We start from the raw sequence: 26,275 nt of genomic DNA on the forward strand, positions 1-26,275 counted from the left end.
AAAGAGGTTAAGTTCCCTGCCCTCAAAGAACTGACACTATGATGGGGAAAGACAACAAATAAAACCAATATTCTATGCAGATAGTGTCAAATACTATGGAGGAAAATAAAGCAGGAAAATGAGACAGAAGTGCAACCTTAGGAGAAAGATTCCATTTTCAACAGAGTGGTCAAGGAAGCCTCATTAAGATGTAGAGAATTCAGGGGCACCTGAGTGGCTCAGTCAGTTTAAGCATCCAACTCTTGATTTGAGCTCACATTATGATCTCACGGTTCATAAGATCAAGGCTGACATCAGGCTCTGTGTTGACAGCATGGTGCCTGCTTGGGATTCCCTCTTTCCCTCTCTCTCTCTCTGCCCCATTCACACGCATACAAGCATGTTCTCTCTCTCCCTCTCTCTCTTTCTCTCTCTCAAAATGAATAAATTTTTCAAAAAAGATGAAGACTTTTGAGCTAAGATCTGAAGGAGGTAAGGACGAGATAACTGTAAGACAACTACAGTTATCTGTAGTAGATAACTATGGGAAGAAAACTGGGGCAAGTTTCTGAGATAAAGGTGCACGCCATACATCAAAGGAATAACAAGTTAGTATGACGAGAGGTGAATGAGAAACGAAGAAAGAGGTAAGGGGTGTGTCTAGGAATTGTGGATCATATACGCTTTATGTAGAGTATTGAAACAATTTTGGCTTTTAATCAAGTGAGATGGGATGCCATTTTAGGTCTCTTTCTCTTATCTGCTTTCCTGCTGACTCTTGTTCCTTGTGTTTTGTTTCCTCGTGTGCCTACTTATCTTTGACTACCTGTGGCTCATTGTTTTGGGGGAAGAAAGGTCAGGGATTAATACGAGGTCTAGATAAAGGTACTTTTCTCTAGAAAGAATTTTTGTTTATTTTTGCTAAAGACCAGGGGCAACTACTTATCTTGGACCATCTTAAACTAAGTTCAAAGTTTGAAGCTCCTTGGTCATCCCAGATCATTGTAACACAGTCTTCAATTCCATGTAGGCTAGGTCGCTTGTAGTTCACATTGGTATGTCCCTGATATCCGGTTCTTTGAGATGTTAGTTTATTGTATCTCTTATTAGACTTCTTACCCTTATGGAACCTGACTTTTGATTTCTGTCTCCTCACTCTTCAAGGCCATCCAAAGGAAACAAATTTTTCTGGGTTGGAAAACTGTCAGGGAAAATAGAAGCTTCTCAGTTTGTTACATTGGTTAAAAGTATTTTTTCACGATTTTAATTTTTTTCAGCCTACTGTAGAAAGTCTTAGATGGACAAATGTCTCAGCCTAGTGCTATATGCACACATAATAGCTCGCAACGCTCTTCTGCTACTTTACTGACTCTCTCAAAGTTGGCTCCTACTTACAGCCCTGCTATCTGAACTCTGGATTTTTCCATGACTCTACAGGGAAAATTCATCCATTCTCCTCTCAGTGAACTTTTAGATTTCAGCAACTTAGCTGATATTAATTTTTCTATCAACCCAGTCACATCTCTTTGTATCTTACAGAAATTGCTGAAAATTTCTGGCCCTTTGATTATGACACCCTTCTACCTTTCTATGGATTGATTTTTCCTAATTTTAGATTTTATTTACCTTTTGGGATTCAGGTGGAAAACAGAGAGTTAGTAAACATGTGGGCTGAGATTACCATTGTAACTGTTGGCCAAGCATGACTTCCATGTAATACAACCTTATTTAGTATTTTCTCTGCCCATCAAGTGTTTTCAGTAGGGCAAGTTCTTTTCTCACTACTGTCTACCTCACACAGGCTCTGTGGTTTTTCTGGTTGCTCTTAGGTGATTTTAAATCACTAATACCATCCCAATTTAGTAATTTTAAGTGCCTAAACCTGAGTAATAACCAAAGCTTCCAAATGCAATTCACAGATGGGACCTTTCCCTCCCCCCACCCCATCCCTTTTTTTAAGATTTCCTTTTTAAGTAATCTCTCCACCCAATGTGGGGCCTGAACTCACAACTCCAAGATCAAGAGTCACATCCTCTACTGACTGAGCCAACCAGGTGCCCCACCTTCCTTTCTTTCTTAAGACTACCACATGGATGCTACCTGCCTTCCACAACAGTCCTGTGGTTAGCTTCTTCTCTCACACTCATTCATTCGCTCTTCCTCCACTTCCTAACTGCTACTTAAGACTCCTACAGCTTTGGGGTTGGAAGGAGGGAGGAGCAGTAATTGAAGAGGAAAAGTTCTAATTTAAATGACACTCTTTTAAGTTGGCTTTACACCACTGTGCCCAACAAGTATTTAAAACAATTCTTTCCATCATGGACACATTCATGATTCTTCAGAAATCAAGGGATAGTCAAGATGACCCCATGACCCATTTTCCTCAGGGCAGCAATCTCCTTCTTAGCCCCTAATCTGTTTGTTGATGGGAAGCCTTTCTGTCAGGGTCCCATCAATGCCCCCATAAGATCTTTGGGGAAGACTGAAAATGAGTCCAAACCAGATCTTCTATAAAACCTCTGTATCCACAAACTCTTGGATCCAGACCACTGAACAGAGCTACCCCCTCTTTTCTCCTTCTGTTGGAGTTGTTAGGCAGCCCGGCTCTGCCCTTTCGATTTTACAGGTGGTTATCAGATACATCTTGGCTGTGTCAACAAACTGCAGGTGTGTCAGGGTCCCCAAGACCACCCTCAAGTTTGATGATTCACTAGAAGGACCCACAGAACTCAGAAAAGCCATTATCCTTATGGTTATAGTTTATTACAGTGAAAGGATACAGACTAAACTCAGTAGTAGGTAACCAGTTGTTCTCTCCCTGTGGAATCCCATGGAGAGCACCTAAATCTCCCAGCAATGATGTCAACCTGTATGGCGTCTTGTACCAAGGAAGTTCATCCAGCCTTGGGGTCTAGGGATTTTCCTGAAGGTCAGTTACATAAGCATGGAGGGCTCACACGACTGACCTTAGCTAGTCTCTAGCCCTTCCAAAGGTCAAACTGGTACAACATAGCCTAGAGTCCCTGCTGAACAAAAAGAACTATTCACCATAATTTGCACTTGAACATAAACCATCTGGCATGGCTCATGGTCTCAGATATACAAAGACACTCTTACGAGGCAGAATTTTTCCAAAGGATGAGAGGTTATCTCTTAGAAGCAAGTCAAAGGCCAGTCCTTTCTGGGTTTGAGTACAGGGTTTGAGCACCTCGAGTCCAATAAGTTAACCCTTTATTACACAGCAGGGGACATACGTCAATCCTTCAGGTGGTCCTATTGAAGACCCTCTTTCATGCTTTAAGAAGATGGGGTTCTTGGGGTGCCTGGGTGGCTCAGTCAGTTAAGCGTCCAACTTCGGCTCAGGTCATGGTCTCACAGTTCTTGAGCTGGAGCCCCACATCAAGCCCTGTGCTGATGGCTCAAAGCCTGGAGCCTGCTTCAGATTCTGTGTCTCCCCATCTCTCGGCCCCTTCCCTGCTCATGCTCTGTCTCTCAATAATAAATAAACATTAAAAAAAATTTTTTTTTTAAAAAGAAGATGGGGTACTTTTTCAAACCAGTTCCTTGGGTGGGGTGAGGATGGCTCTCACTACAGCTAAGCAACTCGAACCTTGATGAGTCATCTAGAGGGGCCTCAACCATATCCCTTTCTCACGTCCCCCAGGATAGTCTCTCTCCAACTGTTTCGTATCTTGGTTGCAGTGTGCATATGTTGTCATATTACAAAATATTAACAGCAACATTTCAAAGTCAAAGGAGTGTTCTCATGAGGAGAAAAAAAGAAACAGAGGAAAAGAAGGCGAGGATGGGAAAGAGAAGTAGGACACTAGACATGGGGAGGGAAGAAGGGAAGAGAGAGAGGTGTGTGGGAAGCAAAGCATGTCATGTGTGAAATTCCGGTGGATGTGGTTCACTAGGAAAAAGATGCCTACCTGAACTAATTCTAAACCTACCTGAACTAATTCTAAACCTACCTGAACTAATAATGTCATCCTGCAAAAGCAGGCTCTTTAGGGCCTACAACTCATTTATTACTTTGTTTTCACTACTGTGTTTGCTGAAGGGTTGTTTTTTCTTTTCTGATGCTTGTACAAAACCACTTTTCTCATCATTTGTGTTTAAAGCCAATTTAACTTGTCTCTTCGAAATATGGTAAATGAATTAATGTCACTCTACAGACTTTCTACATGAGGTATCAGAAATAAGAATAGGTGAGGGGTTGGCAGACTAAATTGGAAATGGCTCTCTTTAGCTAATGTAATGGTAGGGAAGTCTACTTACCTCTCAGACACAGATTTTCCCATATTTTTAATGATAGAGGTGTCAGGTGGCTGGAGAAAATGATCCCTAATAGGACATCAGGGTTAAAGTTCTCCATTTTTGTTAAGTTACAATCAAATAACTTGAGGTTCCTGTTCTTCTTTAGCTCTCTAATTAAAGTGTCATCTATAATTCAAATCTTGGGGCGCCTGGGTGGTTCCATCAGTTGAGCATCCAACTCTTGATTTCAGGAGGTCATGATCCCAGGGTTATGGGATCGAGCCCTGCATTGGGCTCTACAGTGAGCGTGGAGCTTGCTCAAGATTCTCTCTCTCCCTCTCCCCCTCTCCCCAACTTGTGCTGGCACTCTCTAAATTAAGTAAGTAAAAGAAATTTCAAATCTTATTTGGCAGTGTTTTGTGGCTCTTCTGTGGAAGTCACTGTAGTTGTCTTAAGCCTCTCAAGGTAGTATAAAAATATGTCCTAAGAAAGCTGGGGAACTGATGATAGGACTTTAATGATTTGTCTTCCTCTATGAAAACAGGAATAAAGAAAATGGGAAGACACGTGCTTTACAAAACCTTCAGTGTTTTCAAAGGCTCATAATAGTCTAGAACTGGAAGGTACATGATTAGTCTCTCTTGGAGTTCATGAGTAATAAAAAAAGAGTCTGATGGTTTGAGTTAGTTTGGGTCCTACTGAGACCCCAACTTAATCATTCAAGATGTGATTCACAGAAAGATGTGATTCACAAGATTCAAGATGTGATTCACAAAAGGCAGGAAGCAAAATAGACCCATTGCCTCTGATTCTTAAACAGGAATAAAACAAACTAATAGTGGTTTTCTTCTGGAAGAAAGCAGAAGTACATCCGTGGTTCTCATGGTCAGAGACAGGGTTGCTCTTATAGCCAAGTTTCGTTCGTGGTGATATGACCCGCGTCCAAACAGAAACCAAGACGATCTTGCTCATGCTGACACAAATCACAGGAAATGGAGGCAATCTCAGGCATTTAATGCACAAGGGGCAACCAGAAAATTCTACTGAGAACAGGAAGAGCCCACAGCCCTGGTATTATCTAGGGTGGACTGAACAAAGATGAATACAGAGCTGGGAGCTAATTGGCACAGAATAAAACAGAGTTTAAACTGTGGTTCTTCACTAACTCCAAATTCATGAACTAACTTCACTAACACACTCCTGAGAACAGTGAGTACTCTAACGGATGTGACGACTCCTTTCCCCCCCCCGCCTCTGTGAACACATCAATAACCTAAAAGCCTGAATGGTTAAACCAAAGAACAAGAGAAAGGCAAGCCACATGCTCTGAAGTGATCAAGAATTATTTTTTCTTCTCTTTGTACACAAATGTCATTCGTTTTTCATGGAAATCTGTAGTCTCAGATGAACCTCAGAACGAGTAGTAATATTCCTTTTGTTTTACAACATTGGAAGTAGTAGTTTCACACGGATAGAGCAGAGCTCACTTCTCTTAAAGAAAACAAACTTCTATTCCGATAACCAGACTTGATTTCAAGTTAGACTGGTAATATCTCCATTATTTTCACATTCAAGTAAAAAATGTAGAAAAATTACATGTCTCTCTTGTTTCTCCATTAAACACAGTTCTTAAAGGATTTTAAAAGCTGGATCATTTTAATTTTTTTAGAAGAATTTTATAAAAAATAAGTAGCCAAACTATCTATGTGGAAGATTGTGCTTTTGAATTCTCTTAAAGGTCAGCTCACCTTGACATGTATTTTTAAGAGGTAGTATTTTTGGTTTGAAGTACCTGAGCTTGGGAGTCTTCTCATCTTACTAGCTGTGTTAATTAAGATAATTACATGTATCAGCTGGAATATATTACATGAAACATGGCAGCAGCCAGATTGAAAGAGGCAACTACGGTGATGTCGATCAGAAACAATGTGGAAGATTTTCTCATTCTGTTACCCCCTTTTCTTTTTTTCAAATGTTGATTTATCTATTCTGAGAGAGAGAGCGCGCGCGCAGGGGAGGGGGAGCGAGAGGGGGAGAGAGAGAATCCCAAGCAGGCCTCTGCACTGTCAGCACGGAGCCTGATGCAGGGCTCGAACTCATGAATCCCTGAGATCATGACCTGAGCCGAAACCAAGAGTTGGATACTCAACCGAATGAGCCACCCAGGTGCCCCTAGCCCTCTTTCTATGACGCACATACAGACATTATTCCAACTCCCTACACATGGACCCTGCTGGGCCATACCCGATGGCTCCATGAGGCATTCTCAGCAAGCTGGAACTGTTTGTAAGACAGAGCCATTGAAGCCAGAGGCCTTCCTATGCTAAGGCCAATTCATGACGAAGTGATGAGACTATTCGTACCTGTGAATAGATTCTCTCAAAACAGCATTATTAATGTGTTAATGATACATAAAAATATTCCACAGGTCAATACTACTTTGCCACTTTCAAAAAGCTTTTACACACATCACCTCAGGTGTGAACCAAGGTGCCTATTTATGACAGGGTTTCCTGTCTGCCTGCCTCTTTTTGAGGTCACTGTCTCAGAAAGAGAACCGCACATACACAGCAGAGCTGTTTATCCAGCAACTTCAGGGCAGTATGCCTGACAGGCTTGCAGAAAATAACGTATTTACTGTAAATCCCAGATATAGTCACCTCAATTAAGTACTTGGTTTTGCCGAGACATACCTTGGTCAAAACTCGTAATAATCTGAACCTGAGGAGCAAAAAGACCGAAATGGAGGGAAAGGGGTGGTTTTTATTTTTAGGTCATCAAAAAATATGAAACTGTTGGTCAGGATGACCCATGAAGGAAGAAAAACAAATTCGCTCTCTGACTAACAAGGCCTGCTGTGCCTGAGTCACAAACCGAATCAAGCAAGGCCTCTGAAAACAGGAGGAAAAGCATTTAGGAGCCATGCCATAATCGAGCAATGAGCCTCATAGCTTGTTGGTCTCCTTGCTGAATTACTTCAACACCCGGATGAAGTCCAGGAGAAGAGAGGTCAGCCAGTTTAAAACTCATCCTCTTTTCTACCAAGAATGTTTTCATTAACCTTGAGGAGGAGTTTAGGAATGACTTTCTTAGGTGTGAACATGAAAATAACGCTAGTTTCGTCAACCTTGGGGAAAAGACTCCTTCCCAAGTCATCTCCCAGGCATTGTGCACACCTCGTTCTTGAAGGACGGATTAAGCTTGCAAAGGGAGAAGGCAATTGTTCTATAGATTTCACTTCTATCAACTGGAAAGGGATTGTCTTTATAAAGGAAACATCTCAATAGCATAAAACATGTTGACTGAGCATAGAGGCTTGAGGTCTTTAGTTTTTTTCTCAGTGTTGCTTTGCTCCTAAAATTCAGGGAGAACCCAACATTGCATTTCAAACTACTCAGTCTTTTCTGTTTAACTTGGAAACTCAAATCCATAAGAGGTTGCACTGCTGATAAATATGATAATGATGAATTTCATCTGAATTCCCAACTGAGTGTATGTCTCTTAAAGATATTTTTCTCTCTGCCTCGTCAATTTCTCACAGCGTCCAGGCTGCTTTTCTGGGGAAGCTACCACAATACTTGATCTGACTTAAGTGGATGCTCGCATGATATTTTTATCATAAAGGTTGGAAACAGTAGTGCATAGAAGGAATAAGAAGTCAAAGAAGCTAATTGAGCAGACTTCCCTGCTTAATTGCTACAGAAGGTATTTGGTTCCAAGGCTAGCCAGACACCTGGCAGCAGAAAGAATAAAGCTGGTTTCACCCCAGGGCTTGCCATCCCCTTGCTGGTCTACCCGTGAAAACAGGCAAAATAGCAAAATAACTGGCTCCAAGTTTCTTATTCCCAGCCTCATTTCCCACTAAGGGACAGAGAGAGATCTCTCAAGGCCACTCCTCTGACATAAGGTCAAGGTGAATCACTGACTGATTGTCATTCCGTTCAGATTTCCTTCCAACTGGCATGTTCCCCTCATACAAACAGTGACAATTAACGAATAATTATTGCAAAGATGGTACAGTGCTCAAAAAAATAGTGAATAGAATCGCCGCTTTAAAACATGCCACCACCTTCACAGTGACATTTAAGTCATGCATTTGTTTTGTTTATGGGTGATTTGTTGAGGTTGGCATTCTTGTTTTCTAATAACTCTCCATATGTTCTCTTCTAGTGCTAGGGAAGGCACTCTAACATAACAGTTAAAAGCACAGGCTTTGGGATCAAACTGGGGCACAAATTCTAACTCTGCAACCTAATAGAAAGTGCTAGGGGCGCCTGGGTGGCTCAGTCGGTTGGGCGTCCGACTTCGGCTCGGGTCATGATCTCGCGGTCCGTGAGTTCGAGCCCCGCATCGGGCTCTGTGCTGACAGCTCAGAGCCTGGAGCCTGTTTCAGATTCTGTGTCTCCCTCTCTCTGACCCTCCCCCATTCATGTTCTGTCTCTCTCTGTCTCAAAAATAAGTAAACGTTAAAAAAAAAAAATTAAAAAAAAAAAAGAAAAAAAAAATGCTAGGCAGCTGTCTTTCCCACAGAGCTGAAATGATGATAATAAACAAGCACATAAACTAACCTGCCAATTAGGTTAATATTGATACCCTGACTCTTCAAGGACGTTTGATTTTATGATTTGAATAGTATGACAGGATGCAAGTCATGCCTCAGAAACAGACTTGGCTTTATAACCATTTTTCTTCACAACCATCCATCTATCTGTTGTGCATTTGTGGAGGACAGAACAGGAGCTAACCTTTTAATAATGCTCGTAAGTGTGTGGGTTGACTGGCTGGTTTTGCTGATTTGGGCCAGGATTTCGTGATCGTGGCTGATCTAGTTCCTGTGACTGGCATGCGGACTGGGAGCTAGTTGATCTAGAATGGCCTCACTTGTATATGTGGTGGTTGTTCTTGGCTCCCAGCTGGGGCAGTGGGGATAACTGGACCGTGTGTGCCTCTTCCTCAAGCAGGCTAGCTCTGGGTTGGTCATAGGAGGTCACAGGCTCCAAGAGCAACAAGAAAGTAAGCCACAGGGTGCAAGAATTTTACAAGTCTGTTTTTGATTTTCTAAAATAGGTACAAGGCCAATTTAGATTCAAAGCATGGAGAGAGACGCTACTTTATGGGGGAAGAGCTACAAAGGTTTTGGCTATTTTTGCAACCTACCCGTGCCTTTTGATCATCACTTTAATACTTTCTCTTTCAAGTCAACCTGGTGCATCATATTAGGAAATCCTTGACCTAATTCTATCTGCTTTTTTCCCTCTACTCCACCAGGTTTCCTCTGGGTCCATTCAGGAAAGTGTGAAAGACCGAGTGATTGACTCAAGACTGCAGCTGCTTATCACTAAGCCAGGACTCTTCACATGCATAGCTACTAACAAGCACGGAGAGAAATTTAGCACTGCAAAGGCTGCGGCCACCATTAGCATAGCAGGTAAGATGGATTTTCATAATTGCATTGCTCTGGGAGAAGGGAGAGTTGGCACTATTCCACACAACATTTGGGGGGAAATCTGTTTTATTTCTTACTCCAGTCCCCTTTGGGCTATTTCTCCTCCTTGGGGACATTCCAGAGGTTGATCTAGATCATTGACAATGGGAGATTTATCACCTCGAAAATGAAATCCTCAAATACCTGTCCTAGTGATGGGTTAACAACTTCCAGGAGTTCATTTCTCTCTTTTTTCCCCCTCCCTTTCTTTTCTTTCCTCCTGCCCTCCTTCCTTCTTTTCCTGTTTTACCTTTTCTTTCTTTCCTTTCCTTCCTCCTTCTCTCTCTCTCTTCCCACCCCCCCTCTTTTTTTTTTTTTCTTTCATAGAGCCAATCACACTTTCCAGGGCTCTCAAAAAGTTGGCAGATATTTAACATGGTTGTGCCAATTTCTGCATGGCTATTTCTTGAGGGCATTTTTACTTAGGAGTATTTGATCTACTCTGTGGCCTTTCCTTCTCCTGTTTCATGAAAGTGATAGCAAGATTTACAGGTGTTTTCAAGGAAAAGAGCTGACATATGGATTTCTAGAATATTTGTGTTGAGTTATAAAGGTTTATTTTTAAAATATAAATGCCCCAAAGGCTTCTGAGAACATTTGTGGAATTCCTAGAGATGGAAATAATCCCTGTATCAGGAAATGCCAGGCATGTTACACTCAGAATGTGTCTACTGCCCAAGGGTCAGCAGAGATGCTTGGCCTCACATGTAAGGCAGGCACTGGCAGAACCTGTGCCCAGGGCCAGCTCCCCAGATCCTGCTATTTCTTATGGCTGTGCCACTTCTTTGATCTTCCACGATGGGGAACTTGCTAGTAATGTTTGGGATTTTAATATGAGGGGAATAGAGACCACAGAGAACTATACAGGGAGAATTGGACAAGGCCGGCCTTCTAAAGCATGCCTGTGAAGTAAGAAGATTCAAGGATTCCTTCTGCCTTCTTCTCCAGGGATATATCTGCTTGTAGAACCTTGATATAGCGTATCAGTTATTTTAGAATTTTCACTGATGGGAAATGATTTCTGCCAGAGGATGGTGAGAATTCTAAAAGTACATTCAACTCAATTTAACAAGTAATAAGGAAACAATTATTGTTATATATAGTACCTTGTTTATAAAATACTCTTGCATGCATTTATTAACTACTCGATCCAGGCCATCATTAGGTAGAATACAGGATGCACACGTACGTAACAAATGGGATAATTAACAATAGGGTGCCTGCCTCCAAGGGACTCTCAATCTAGAAAGGAAGTCAGTTACCCATATACATTATGGCACAGACCATGTTCTATTGCAGAAGCATAAACAGAGTATAAGAGCAGAACAAGAAAGAGAGAGAGTTTAAGTGTGGGAAAGAGCAGCCACTTAAGCAGGAGACAGGAGCACGAGACAGAAAGGTTAAACTGTGTTCAGGAAATGGCAAGTGGGTTGGCAAGCTTAGAGCATGATGGAGACTGGGAGTGAGGTGGAGAATGGGAAGAAAGGTTTGAAATGTGGGCTCTGGCCAAGTTGTGAACAGCCTGAGCAGGTTAAACGTGTTCTTCAATCAGTGGGAAGTCATCTAATTATTTTAGAGGAAGGAGACCAGCGATATGGTCAGATATATCTGTTGTCAAGTTAACAGATGTTGGGTGGAAAAGAGTAGGAGGCACGTGTGCAGGTAGGAGGCTATTCCAGAGTCTAGAAGAATAACGAAGGTCTGAACAACACCTTCAGGACTTGGTGCAGGGAAGACAGATACAGGATAGATACAGGATACATACAGATACAGGAAGACAGATACAGGATACATCCTGACAGATGTCAGGATAAAACCATAGGAGCTAAATTCTAGAATGTAGCAGTGTAGTAGAATGCATTAAGATGTGACAGCTTGAGGAAGGTGTCTAAGACAAATAATAATGGATAAAAAAAACATTTAAAAACAAGACCATGAGGAGGTCCAGGGGATAAGAATTAAAATTTTTGATGCATTTGAATAACCTGGGATTATTCTAGTCTATCTTATGTTTTATTTGATATTTGATCTAAAACCAATGTTAAATAAATAAATACCTATTTATAGTATCTATCCACCCTGGAGAGAGAATGAGAGAGACAGAGAGAGACAGAGAGACAGAGAGACACAGAGAGAGAGAGAGACATTTACATATGAATACTCAAATCAAATAAAATAAACGGATTTAATCCAGTTTAACCTATACCTCCACAGGGTAGAAGAGAAAAATTAATGTTGCTAATCTTGAGATAATTATTCAGTCTTTCACATATTCACTCCTTGCCAGGGCTCTTCCTTCCCTTCTTCCTGCCTCTCCCTAGACGGCAGGGGGAAAGGGACTTGGATACATGCTGTGGTGTCCTCTGGAACAAACCCCTACCCCATTCTCTGGTGAAATCTACAGCTGGAGAACTCGTGATCTCATCTCTTGGCTTTGTTAGGACCCAGAGGATCCCCCTGGCTGGCTCGGCACCTTTGAGGCTTTGAGGCTCCTCCTGTAACAGCACAGTCCTCTACATCTCAGTCACATCCTTCATCAAGCCCCTCTCTAGAGTCTACTTTGCAACCTCTGCAACGAGGTCACCCTGTCTCTCCCTACGAAGGCGGGCCTGCTGAATTCCAACTCAGCTCCTTCCTCATCTGGAGCCTGAAGTAACTTCTGGATCACATTCATGTTATATAAAATCCAAGAGAGTCAGACTGATTGACCCAGCTCTGCTGTCTACCCACCCACGTCATGCTACCATTTTTACACAAATGTGGCCATCCCATGTCAGAACAAGGGATCCCTATAACATTCCCTGCTTCTAGTTCCAAATAAGTCAGGAAAACTCCCTCTGCTTTGGCTTTTTCCTTAATTTATACCGCCCTTCTAGGATTTCGGTCAGAGAAAGGAATCTATGAAATGTATATGTGAATTCTTAATTCCTCTACCTTCCTCCTTTCCACCACATACCAAGCTGGAGGGACTCCTGTTTAGGGTAGCAACCTTCAGAGCCTATCATCATAAATACAAAGATGAGGGTGAAGGCAATGCTAGGGCAATAAAGAAGGAGAACCTAATATAATGGGTATATCTACATCACACCAAGGCAGATTCACTGCATGGACATGATCTTCAAATGCTGAAATGACTATAGAGCATGACTGTTACCATCTTGTATACAGCAACATCACCCCTGCATCCCTGAGCTAGCTCTAAGGAGAGCCTGATCCAACTTCTTAATTAGTGGAATATACCAACAGAGGAGACTGTGATACTAAAAAATTAATGGTATCTGCTGGTGGTAAAAAGAGCCTTAAGTTATGGCAAGCAGCAGAGAAAGGCAGGGTCTCAGGATGGAGGGAGAAGTGGTCTTAGGCATCAATACCGAGTGAGGATGGAGGCAATCAGCAATGGTAGCCTGGGGGGAAATAGCAGAAGTGTCTGCATGAGGAAAAAGATTGTGGAAATGCATGGATTGGCACACAGCAGCAGAGAGGACTAGAAATCTCCTAGAGCAGCAGAATTGAAAGCAGATGAGAAGCAGTGACCTAAGTAGGGGTAACAGTCATCTAGACTGTAACCAGCAAGGACCTGACTGTAGCCAATGGGCCTGGCAATGCCTACTTAGCAAGTGTTAGGTGCTGTAACCGATGTGAACCCTTCTGCACATGGGGAGAAAAATGTGACTAAAATGAGTGAAGAGGGACTCCCTTAAGGAGCTAATTCATTAAAAAAACGACACGATCTTTCTGTTCATCCCCTGATCTGTTTTTCCTGTTGGGTCCCACTGACTATGAGGCTTGAAGCTCCCCTACCTTTCCTAAAATTTCCCCAGGCAGATCTAATGAGAGTGTCTCATGAGTGCAAGGGAATAGGACTCTGAACCCCAGGAGACATCTGCCATTTTCTCTTCCTCTCCTTGGCCCATTCTTTTTAGTTAAATCTGCTAGATGCCTCATGATGATCCCAGTGCCATCACTGAAAACTACCTCTCAATCCTGGGGTGCTCCCTGAGGCAATATTCCAGGAAAGTGAGGCCACGTTGGTGAAAAACAGATCCATTAGCCACTTAATTCAGAATCATTTTAAAGAAGCATGGTCTTATGCTCCCCAGACCTCCTGGCGCTTGGATACAGCATCTGCTTTCTGCATTCCTGCTTTCAGCCCCCCTCCTTTGGCCTCAGAGGTGCAGAGCTTTGAGTCAGACATGGTGACTCCTTTGGACTCTCTGGCAATGCTTCCTTACCCAAACTCTCCTTGCTCTCATGTCAGCCATCCCCATCCTCCCCTAGTGTTCTGTAGTCAACGGCCTCCTTTGTCACATTCTCTGTGTTTCACTTTGAAGCTTTTACTCCATCTGTTTATTTACTCATCCCAGCAGGAAAACTGGGAATGGAAAAATCTGATCTGGTGCTCAGGATTATGTCTAATGATATTTCTAGCGCGTGAAGGGAAACAAAAAAATAAAGATCAGCCTTCATTTTCCCAAAACTCTTCCATGTGTATGTCCAAATCCTTATGTGTTGTTCGAGAAATGTGATAGACTTCTTTCTGACTCATTTACATTTGCTGTTAGTCATCAAACGAAGTCAGGAGAACTTTTGGAACCTCTCCCTATGAACCAGGAAGTTGCATTTCCTTCCAGCCACAACCTTGAAAGGCTCAAGTTACAATTTAAAATCACCAGGATGCTGGGTATTTGGCCAGGTGCCTTCTCTTTGTCATTAGAACCCTCGGCCCTGTGACAGAGACCAACAAGACAGCCCATGATCCCTGTAATGAGCATCATTCTGAGCCAGGTGCCACCAAAATAGGCACAGGTACTATTTCTACCAAACATTTAAAGAAGAATTACCACCGATGCTTCTCACACTCTTCCAAAAACTGAAGAGGGAGAAATGCTACAAGACTCATTTTACAAGGCCAGCATTACCCTGACACCAAAGTCAGATTAAAGGATACAACAAGGAAACTACAGACCACTTTCCCTGACGAATACGGATGCAAAAATTCTTAGCAAAATATTAGCAAGTCAAATTCATTAACATATTAAAAAGAGCACTTATCAGGGTGCTCCATCAGTTGGGCATCCGACTCTTGATGTCGGCTCAGGTCATGATCCTAGGATCGTGGGATCGAGCTCCACATCAGTCTCTGTGCTGAGCATGGAGCCTGCTTAATATTTTCTCTCTCCCTCTGCCCCTCTCCCCTGCTTGCTCTCTCTCTCTCTGTCTCTCCAAAATAAAATACAAAAACAAAAAAAGACACTCATCATGACCAAGTGGGATTGATCCCTAGGATGCAGGGATGGTCCAACATATGCAATTAAATAAATGTGATATGCCACATTTATGGAAAGATAAAAACCCTATGATCATCTGAATAGATGCAGAAATGCATTTGAAAAAGTGCCATATCCTTTCATGATAAAAATGCTCAACGAACTAGATATAGAAGGAACATACCTCAACACAATAAAAGCCATCTATGGCAAACCCACAGCCATCATACTCAATGGTGAGAGGTTGAAAGCTTTTCCTCTAAAATCAGGAACAAGACAAGGGTACCCACTATCACCACTTCTATTCAACATAGTACTAGAAGTCCTAGCTAGAGCAGTTAGGCAATGAAAAAAAATAAAAGACATCCAAATTGAAAAGGAAGAAGAGGGGCACCTGGGTGGTTCAGTCTGTTAAGCGTCCGACTTTGGCTCAGGTCATGATCTCGCAGTTCACAAGTTTAAGCCCTACATTGGGCTCTGTGATGACAGCTCAGAGCCTGGAGCCTGCTTCAGATTCTCTGTCTCCCTCTCTCTCTGCCCTCCCCCACTTGTACTCTGTCTTTGTCTCTCTCTCTCTCTCTCTCTGTCTCTGTCTGTCTCTCAAAAATAAATAAAACACTTTTAAAATTTAAAAAAAGAAAAGGAAGAAGTAAAATTATCTGCCTGCAGATGACAGGATCTTACATAGTGAAAATCCTAGACTCCACCAAAAAACCATTAGAACTAATCAACAAGTCCAGTAAAGTTGCAGCATACAAATCAACATATAGAAATCAGATGTGTTTTTATACACTAACAACAAAACATCTGAGAAAGAAAAGAAAATCCTCCCATTTACAATGACATCAAAAACAATAAAATACTTAGCAATAAGTTTCACTGAGAAGGTAAAAGATCTGTATGCTGAAAACTAAAAGAAAAGATTTTGATGAAAGAAATTGAAGACAAAAATAAAAAGATATCCTATTTCATGAATCAGAAGAATTAACATTGTTAAAATGTCCATATCACTCAAAGTAAGCTACAGATTCAATGCAATACCTATTAACATTCCCATGGCATTTTTCACAGAAATAGAACAAACAATCCTAAAATTTGTATGGGATCACAAAAGATCATGAACAGCCAAAGCAATCCTGAGAAAGAACAACGAAGCTGGAGACATCACATTTCCTGATTTCAAACTATATTACAAAGCTATAAAATTCAAAATAGTATGAAATTGGCATAAAAACAGACACAGACCAATGGACTCAAGAGCCCAGAAATAAACTCCCATGTATATAGTCAATTAATTTACTACAAAGAAGCCAAGAATACACAATGGGGGAAGAACAGTCTTTTCAATAAATGGTACTGGGAAAACTGGATAACCATACAAAAGAATGAAACTGGACCCCTACCTTATACCACACACAAAAAGCAACTCAAAATTGATTAAAGTCCTAAACATAAGACCTGAAAAAAAACATAAGCAGTAAGCTCTTTGACATCAGTCTTGGTGATGTCTTTTTGGATATATGTCACCAAAAGCACAAGCAAAAAAAATGATCAAAAATAAACCAATGGGATTACATCAAACTAAAAGGCTTCTGCACAACAAAGGAAGCCATCAACAAAATGAAAAGGCTTCCTATGAAATGGGAGAAAATATTCTCAAATCACGTATCTGAGAAGGGGTTAATATCCAAAATATATAAAGAGCTCATACAACTCAAGAGCAAAAGACAAACAATTCCATTTAAAAAAAATGGGCAATGAGTCTGAACATTTTCCTAAAGAAGACATATAGATGGCAAACAGGTACATGAAGAGGTGCTCAACATCACTAATCATCAGGGAAATGCAAATCAAAATCACAATGAGGTGTTACCTCATACCTATTAGAATCACTATCCAAAAAAAGATGAGAGTTAACAAGTGTTGGCAAGGATGTGGAGAAAAGAAAACCCTTGTGCATTGTTGGTGGGAATGTAAATTGGTTCAGCCACTATGGAAAACAGAATGGAAGGTTCTTAAGAAATTAAAAATAGAGGTAACATGTGATCCGGCAACTCCACTACTGGGTATCCATCCAAAGGAAAAAAAAACAGGACATCGAAGAGGTATCTGCATTCTCGTATATGTTGCACCATTATTCACAGCATATCAAAACAGTAGATACCAGTTACAAGATACGGAAGCAACCTAAGCTTCTGTCAACAAATGGATAAGGAACATATATACATATATATAATATCTTATCATATATCTTCTAGTATCTCATATACATATATACATACAATGGGATACTATGCAGCCATGATAAAGAAGGAAATCTGGCTATTTGTGACAACATGAATGTAACTTGAGGGCATTATGCTAAGTGATGGAAGTCAGAGAAAGACAGATATATATCACAAATATGTGGAATCTGAAAAAGTCTAACTCATAGAAACAGAGAATACAGTGGTAGTTACTCCATGCTGGGTGGTGGAGGGAAACAGATGTTGGTCAAAGGGTACACATTTCCAGTTATGAGATGAATAAGTTCTGGGAATCTTTGTACATATGGTGATTATAGTTAATAATACTGTATTATACTGAAAGTTGCTATGAGAATAGATCTTAAGTGTCCTCACCACAAAAAAGAAATGGTAATTATGTGACAGATGGAGGTGTTAGCTAATGCTAAGATGGTAATCATTTTGCATTATATAAGTATATACCTTAAACTTAACATCATATGTCAATTATATCTCCATAAAGCTGGCGAAAAAATAGACCCAGGGGTGCAGGGGAGGAAAAGCTTGTATTTTCCACTCTCAGTGGCATCAACAGGTCCCTCCTGTAAGACTAAGGTTCCGAGTTCTGTCTATCTTTAGCCAGCCTGAGAGTATAGGAATGAGTCTGTGTTCCCATCCCTCCTCTAATATAAGCCACTCACTCTAATCCCCACCATTTGCAATGCCCCTTCTTTGGACTGACCTCAGGGTCTGGGGTGTCCAGTCACTCAATTTAAAACTCAAATAAATATATGTGGCATATCCAAAAATAGGCATAGGGAGAAATACGATGTGGTAGTATTGGAGTTCCCCACGCCCACAATGGACCACATATTTTTCGACTCTGTATTTTAGGAGTTGATGTTTCACACTATTACCGAAAAAAAAAAAAAAAAAGGAAGTTTGAAATATTTTCACAATGGATATAGCTAACTGAATGTACTAACTACCATGGATCATGGTCTCTCTCATGGCTTATAGTCACATTCCCGTGTCCCTGCAATGTTCTTCCCAATAAAGAGACACATGGTGATGAGTAGGGGCGCGTGACCCCCTCTATCACTCAGTGCTTCGTCCAGGACAGGTAGAGTGCTCTTACCAACAAAACAGACACTGCGCCCTCGTGCTTGGTGGTGGCTATCTGGTTTCAAACTGATTAAAGGTGTTTGTTTTTGTTTGAAATGAAAGGGAAAAGAATATACGAGTAACAGCCAGTAGCCACACTAAATTGCTACCAGCTGTCCTGCAGTTAGGCATAAGGGGCGAGCATTCTTTTTACAATTGGGCAGCTTTCTCATATTAAAGTTTACTGTGTGTTTTAGAAGACAGCCAAAATTTTACTGACTTTTCCAGATAAATTTAAGGATACTGAACATATTGACGACTGTTGGAAATTTTGGGAATTTTAAAAAATCTAGTTTTGAAATCAAAGCACTTATTTATAATTACAACGTTCTTGGAATCCCCGCCTGCTCCCCACCCTCCTCCCAAAACAAAATGTGACTGGGGGAATATCTGTTAGAAACACATGGAAGGCCCTCTGATTCTCTTAATATTCTCAAGACAACCAAGCATCCTTAAATGAGTTTCATTTTTCTTTCCTTGCTTGTCCACAAAATAGAAGCCTATCTAAGCTGAGTACCTCCTCCCAAGCACTATGGCTGGGTTCTCTTTGGCACTGACTGGCACATCTTCACGGTATTGAATCCTCCTTTTATATCTCAAATTGAGGGCTCTTTCATATACATAACCTTGGCCTCTGGTATTTCAACAGGTTTCTCTGCTCAGCTGCTATTAGAACCTGCCTTTACCCCTCCAAATTATATACCATTTTCTCTAGAAGAATTTCCTGATGACTCCTTTCCTCTTTTCTATCTGCCCAGTGGCAGAGTTGTCTTGTGGTTTGGGTCCCGTGGGTGCTTTATATAGGCTGGTCTGTGATCTTCAGGCTTGATACAAAGTCCCTTGGTGGCTAGGAATTTAAAGCTGCCTGGGCTGATAATGGCTGAGGTGGACCCAGCCTGAAAAGGATAGTTCCTGGAGACCCTGTTTGCTCTTCATCTCCTCCAAATATGCCTGTTAATGCAGTGTCTGGCATCCTAACTGAAGAGAACTTTCCAGAAACTTAGGAATTAGAGATATCAAAGCTATTTCTTGCAAATCTTAAGGTTAAAATGTACTAACTTTTGTTTCTTTTCCCTTTTAATGTGATTTCCTGTGGGGCCTTCCTTTCCTGTTAATAGAATGGAGGTAAGATATCTCTGTCACATCATGTTTTGTTGTGATTTTTTGTTTGCCATTTATTGCTATTTGCCAAATACTGTAATCTTTCAGAAACCTTCTAATGAAGATAGGTAAAGTCTATTGAATACTTACTATATATGCATCAGACACTGTGCTAAGAACTTTACATGCATTATTTAAATTTATCCTGGGGCACGTGGGTGGCTCAGTTGGTTGAGCGTCTGATCTCAGCTCAGAGCATGATCTCACGGCTCATGGGTTCAACCCCTGCATCGAGCTCTGTGCTGACAGCTCAGAGCCTGAAGCCTGCTTCGGATTCTGTGTCCCCCTCTCTCTGCCTCTCCTCCCGTCACACTCTGTCTCTGTCTCTCAAAAATAAAATAAACATTAAAAAAATTAAATTTATCCTCAGGACTTCCCTATGAAATAGGTACTATTATTAACTCCTAGCGTACAGAATAGGAACTAAGAGAGTTTCTTTGAACTGGAGAGTTCCAGTGACTTATACAAATAGTAAGTGACAGGCTTGGAAATTGAACCCAGAACAGACTTCCCAATTTCCACTCATAGTTTTATCCTGTAGATAAGAAAGTATCACCTTGTCATATAATATTTTGCAACTTACAGTGTTTTATTTTCAGTAAAATTGATGGACTTTCATAAAACTCTGAAGTGTCATAACTTTTCATCTAATTTTACAAGTAACAAAACTAAAATTCAGAATTATCAATTAATAATACTGATAATTATAATACATGTGTTGTGGTGACATTTATGATCACCACTTTTTTTTCATATTAACATTTCAGTGACTTTATAGGCCAAGACCTCTGAGTATTCCTATTCTTTAATAGAAGGAACCTGATACACTAGGAGCTGTCCAGACCACACAGCTGGCAAACTGTAAAGCTGTCAATCTGAGCTCAGGTAGACAGACTCAAGAACTTAGACTGGTAACTACTCTACTAACCCAGATAGCACAGTTACTGAGCAGGACCTAGAACTCCAACCACTGATTCTAATTCCATGGAATAAAATAAGTCATTGCATTAGAAAACTTGGTTAGTTCTCAATCTTGTGCCAATTCATGCAGTTTTGATGCATCCATTGCTTTATCACAGTTCTAAGAGATCGTCCTGTCCCCAAGGATTCTACAGTGAAACGGAGTATCTACTGAACAGATATACAACATAAATGTGGTAAAAGTTAAATTAAAACACGGGCTACCACGAAAAGAGATGCCATCTTTCCTTCACATGCCATTCATTCCTCCTGTCCTTCCTATGCATTTTTATTTATTTATTTTTAATGTTTATTTTTGAGAGAGAGAGACAGAGCACGAGCAGCAGAGGGGCAGAGAGAGAGGGAAACAGAGAATCTGAAGCAGGCTCCAGGCTCTGAGCTGTCAGCACAGAGCCCGACGCGGGGCTCAAACGCACCAGCCGTGAGATCATGACTTAAGCTGAAGTCAAACGCTCAACCAACTGAGCCACCCAGGCGTCCCTTCCTATACATTTTTAAACCACTCACTCTGTTTCTGACATTATATTGGAATGCAGAAAAACAAAACAACTTGTATGTATTCACTGCCCCCAAGGAATTTACATTTTACTAGGGGTGTACGTGCACACACAAAGATTAATTACAAGACAACATAATAATGGAAGCATGAACAAATTCCAAGGACTCAAGGACAGAAATAAATCTTTCAAATGCAAGTAAATGCAAATGAAAAATTTAAAGCTAAAGAAAAAGTCCATACTATTTTTCACCTGTGGTAACGTAAGCACTCTCGAACTGCTGGTAGAGGGAAAACTGCCGTAACCTCCCTAGAGAGCATTTGGCAGTTTTTATTAAGAACCTTAAGACGGCTGTAGCTATTGATTGGATAAACCCACTTTTAGCAATCTATTTTAAGAAAATAAGTGTATGAGCAACAAAATTGAAAACAGTATTATATTTGTTAGTGAAATTTATGAGTAATGTCAGTATCTACCAATAAGGGAAACTGTTGTGATTAAAAACCATGCTTTTGAAAAACTGTAATAGAACAGGTAAATGTTTATAATATCAGGCTAAGTAAAAATGCAGGATATAGGAGTGCCTGGGCAGCTCAATCTATTGAGCGTCGGACTCTTGATTTCGGCTCAGGTCATGACCTCATGGTTGGTGAGATCAAGCCCCACATTGGCTGTCAGCATGGAGCCTGCTTGCGATTCTCTCTCCCTCTCTCCCTGCCCCACGCACATGCGTGCACCCTCCCTCTCTCAAAATAAATTTTTTTAAATGCAGGATACAAAAATATATTTACAGGATGATTCTAAATATACTTACACTGTATATACAACTATATATTATGTACATACACTATATACAATATATGTAACACTATATATGCTTATGTATTTACTGATTATAACTGATATATGTACAAATATGTAAAATACACAGTGTTTATATATTTGGCTAATATAATTAATTTTCAAATTTTTACTTAAAAACTTTTTCTTCTTTACATCATCATTCCTTACATCTTTATTTTACACAAAAACTAGGCATGAATTTCAGCCCGGCGAACTACAAGAGGTGTTTTTCAGAGGACATCATGTCCTTCTTGAGGACACTGGATATGGCATTTCAGCAAAAGGACATTTGATCTATGTCACAGAGCAGGGGTTGGCAAATGTCTTCCATAAAGGCCCAGATATTAAATATATTTGGCTTTGTGGCCACACAGTCTCTATTGTAACTGCTCAGCTCTGCTGCTGCAGGGTAAAAAGCACTGTGGGTGACTCATAAATGGTTGAACATGGCTCTGTTCCAAAAAAATGCTACTTATGGATACTGCAATTTGAATTTCATGTAATTTTCACTTCTTTTGATTTTTTTCACTTAAAAATGTCAACACCATTCTTAGCTCACAGGCAGTATAAAAACAGGCAGCAGGCAGAATTTGATCTGTGGATTCTATTTGCTGATCCCCGCCTTAGAGAATCAATTATATACAAAGATACTAGGCAGTTAAGAATAAAAATTATTCCAGTTTGCTTTGGACAGTGGAAGGGGTATTGAACCCGCCATCACACTTGTTAGGAAAGTGCAGTTGCTACATAAGGGAACATTTGCAGGGCAGTTCCGCCTCATCCACAGGTGATACGTTCCAAGACCCCCCCAGTTGACGCCTGAAACACAGAAAGGCCTGAACCCGACATATACTATGGTTTTTTCCTGTATATACACACCTGTGGTAAAGTTTAATTTCTAAATTAGGCGCAGTAAGAGATTAACAACAGTAATCATATGACAGAACAATGATAACGATATACTGTAACGAAAGTTGTGAACGTGGCCTCTCAGACTATCTTATTTGCCGCACTCACCTGTCCTGTGATGCTGTGAGAGGACAAAATGCTTAGGAGAGGAGGCAAAAAGAGGTGAGTGACGCAGGTGTGAAAGTGTGGTGTGACCTGTGACCTTCTGCTGCTGCGTCAGCAGGAGCATCTGCCTCTGGCCCTTGGCTGACCGCAGGTATGATACCAGGACAAGCAAAACCGAGGATAAGGAGGAAACGCTGCCCCAGAGGAGAGCTCTCAGCCGTGCCCCGCCCAGGGAGGGTGGAGAAATGTGCGAGAGTTTCCACTGGAGGAGCGGGGCTGCCTTAACCCAAACTAGCCTCAGCTGGCCCTCTGCAGGTGCCCCCGGGGCAAAGTAATGTGTGTTCAAAGGGAGAAGAGGTCTCCTTCCTAGAAACTGTAAGATCACATTTAAAAAAGTGCTCTATCCATTCCTTGATTTCTCTTCCTGTTGCTTCATTGTTGGTGAACAGGTAAGGGCATTAAGGAAGTTACTCCTGAAATCATTTGCTGCACTATATGCTAATTTGGATGCAAATTTTAAAAAGTAAAATTAAAAATAAAAAAAATGCCCTACTGGATGTGATTCCTCTCTGTTAAAGTGGAGAGAAATAAGAGTAAAAGGTGTAGTGAGGCTCCTTTAAGTGTTCAGTTTGACCAAGCAGAGTTGTGTGTTTTAAGTTAAAGGAGGGACCTGAGATCATATATCCATTGCTGTCTCTGAGAAGAAAAAACTTTACAGAAAGGGAGGTCAGCCAGGTTTCATTTGTCAAGAGGCAAGAGAGGGACTGGCTCTACGTGCAACGTGAACCAGCATTTTTGGAGCTTGTCCGGCAGACCATTCCAAAATAACCAGCATTCTGTGAACAGATCCCTGTGACCTCTGCCCCACTGTTCGTAGGACGGCCAGGACCCGCTGCTTTCGGGGTTGCTCCATTTGTAGTCCCCAGAGCTGTGAGCAGGGAAACACAACTTCAGTTGAACAGGGAGGGGTCTCGTCATTTGCAAAAGAGAGCGGAAGACACCCGTGGAGATTTTTTGCATTCATCTTGTCCCCCAGTTTTTGCCGTGAGCTCCTGTTAAAACGTTTAAGTGATAGGGTTAGGAGGATGAGGAACAATGGCCCCACGTGCCTCCGGCTCTTGCCTCTAAAATTTGATCACCACAAAAAATTACAGGTTTATGAGTCTGCAAAAGAGAGAGGAAAAAGAAAAGTTGTTTAAACTCTGAAACTCTGGGCAGTCTCTGTATATGTGTATGTGTATATATCATTATACATAACATATATGTATTTGGTCCTGTATATCCTTGACCTTGTACAGCTAATCCTAGCATAGATGTATTTCCAAAGCTAAGTCTTTAATGCCCCTAGGAACATCACAGAGGCACAGATAATTAGTAAGAACCATGTATGTTGTATTGTATGGTTTTTTTCCCAGCAGGCAAAGGGTTTTCACAGGTTACTTCTCTGCAAGCTGGTAGAAAGAACCGAAATGACAACCAAGATCTCATTTCTATTCAATACGTATTCTGCTGTTTTTCTTTTTTCTTTCGCATTATGTAACTAATAAATAAATGAGGACTCAATACTATCAGGCCAACTGAGGTTGTTTCAAAGATTTTTCTTGGCTTTTATTAAGACAGCCAGCAGAAATACACACAAAGAGATTGCTTATTAATTGCCAGTAATTCTCATTTCTGAGGCTATTTTTATTAATTTTTCTTTTGTATACCTTTTCTGTTTGTTTTTTTTGCTTATATAGTTAAAGGAAAAAGCATGAATTTTTTAATTCAAAAACTACCTATGGAAAAATAAAGAGAGTCATTCAATGGTTAATACGTGATGGCAGAACCTGGATGAATAATGCTCAGCCAAGAAACACTAGGGGAAATATCTAACTTTTACATGACATGGTTTTTGTTTTAAATGAAAAGAATCCCGCCTGCTTTTATCTATCCCCCAAGGTATTATACCAAGGTATTATATTAATATGTGAGACCATTTGGTAAACCAGTTTGAAGTATTTCTGGTTATTAGGTATTATTCTTCAATTTCTTAGAGCCCAGCATCCTTGCTTCTCTTGAACTTTCTTAGTGTTACCATAGGCCAAGTTTCCTTGGGTGTTAGCTCAACCTTATCTGGCCCAAGTTTTCATGAGAGTTTTCTGTTTTCTTATTCAAGGCCTTTATTTAAAAATATTTTTTAGGGGCGCCTGGGTGGTTCAGTCGGTTAAGCGGCCGACTTTGGCTCAGGTCATGATCTCACGTCCGTGAGTTCGAGCCCTGCGTCGGGCTCTGTGCTGACAGCTCAGTGCCTGGAGCCTGTTTCAGATTCTGTGTTTCCCATTCTCTCCCTGCCCCTCCCCCATTCATGCTCTGTCTCTCTCTGTCTCAAAAATAAATAAACGTTAAAAAAATTTTTTTAAATAAATAAATAAAAATAAAAATATTTTTTAAATACTTAGTTATTTTTGAGAGAGGGAAACAAAGCGTGAGTGGGGGAAGGGCAGAGAGACAGAGAGAGGCAGACACAGAATCTGAAACAGGCTCCAGGCTCTGAGCTGTCAGCACAGAGCTGAATATGGGGCTTGAACTCAGGAGTGGGGAGATCATGACCTGAGATGAGGTCAGATGCTCAATCAACTGAGTCATCCAGGCACCCCAGGCCTTCACTTTTAAAATGAACTATGAACTAGAAGTAATGCCATAAAATCATGCTGGCTAATTAGTAAAAGGCTAGTATGAATTAGAGAAAGATTCTATATTATAAAACATTATTTCAAAGTATAATATTTCTTGAAAATTCACTGTTTTACCTGAATGAGCTGTATACCATTTAATAGATTTTCTTTAAACACTAGTCAATGATGGTTTCTAATCCAAGTATCAATTGTTTGAATTCAAATGGGGTCTCTTCACAATTTAAAAATTTCCCACAAATTCCAACTTAATTTTCTTAAAATCCTTTATATAAAGATAATGAAATGTGAAGTTCCAACAGTTGTACAAATCTAAATGAGAATAAACTTAGTTTTTTGTCATTGTTAACAATATAGATCTGATGGAAAGCATAAGAACATGTTGAGACCGTCACAGTGTCTACATATAATAAGTGCTCAATAAATATGTGACGGGGGAGTATAGGAGTTATTATCTTAATTCCCAGCATTCCGCTAGGGGGCAGTGGATGAGTGCAGAGAGTACCAGCAGTATTTTTCCATTCTGCCTATTATTCTCCTCAGTTGTTACAGCAGATAAGCTTTTAACCTTATTTTTGTGCTAGCTCTATAGAATTTAGATTTTTTCTTCATATATTACCCATTAACACACAATCTGAGTTCCAAATAATTCCTTACATCACTCAACAAATTAGAACCTTGGGGCTCTGGGTGATCAGATGACTCTCCCCAAATCATGTGAAGA

At 40.7% G+C, this 26,275-nt stretch overlaps 1 protein-coding gene and 1 long non-coding RNA gene across 2 annotated transcripts in view; one reads left to right on the forward strand and one right to left on the reverse strand.

Annotated features, from left to right (window-relative positions):
- Nucleotides 1–26,275, reverse strand: part of LOC109269983 (uncharacterized) — a 95,264-nt gene that overhangs the window by 57,943 nt on the left and 11,046 nt on the right. The gene's annotated exons all lie outside the window — the stretch shown is intronic.
- Nucleotides 1–26,275, forward strand: part of MUSK (muscle associated receptor tyrosine kinase) — a 96,440-nt gene that overhangs the window by 49,323 nt on the left and 20,842 nt on the right. Inside the window, exons 7-8 of the mRNA XM_019454224.2 lie at nt 9,508–9,667; nt 19,499–19,505. Of these exons, the coding sequence (XP_019309769.1) occupies nt 9,508–9,667; nt 19,499–19,505 (167 nt within the window). The remainder of the gene's footprint in view (nt 1–9,507; nt 9,668–19,498; nt 19,506–26,275) is intronic.

Source organism: Panthera pardus, unplaced genomic scaffold (assembly GCF_024362965.1).
Source record: "Panthera pardus isolate Hobbes unplaced genomic scaffold, ASM2436296v1 HiC_scaffold_20, whole genome shotgun sequence".
NCBI lineage: Eukaryota > Metazoa > Chordata > Mammalia > Carnivora > Felidae > Panthera > Panthera pardus.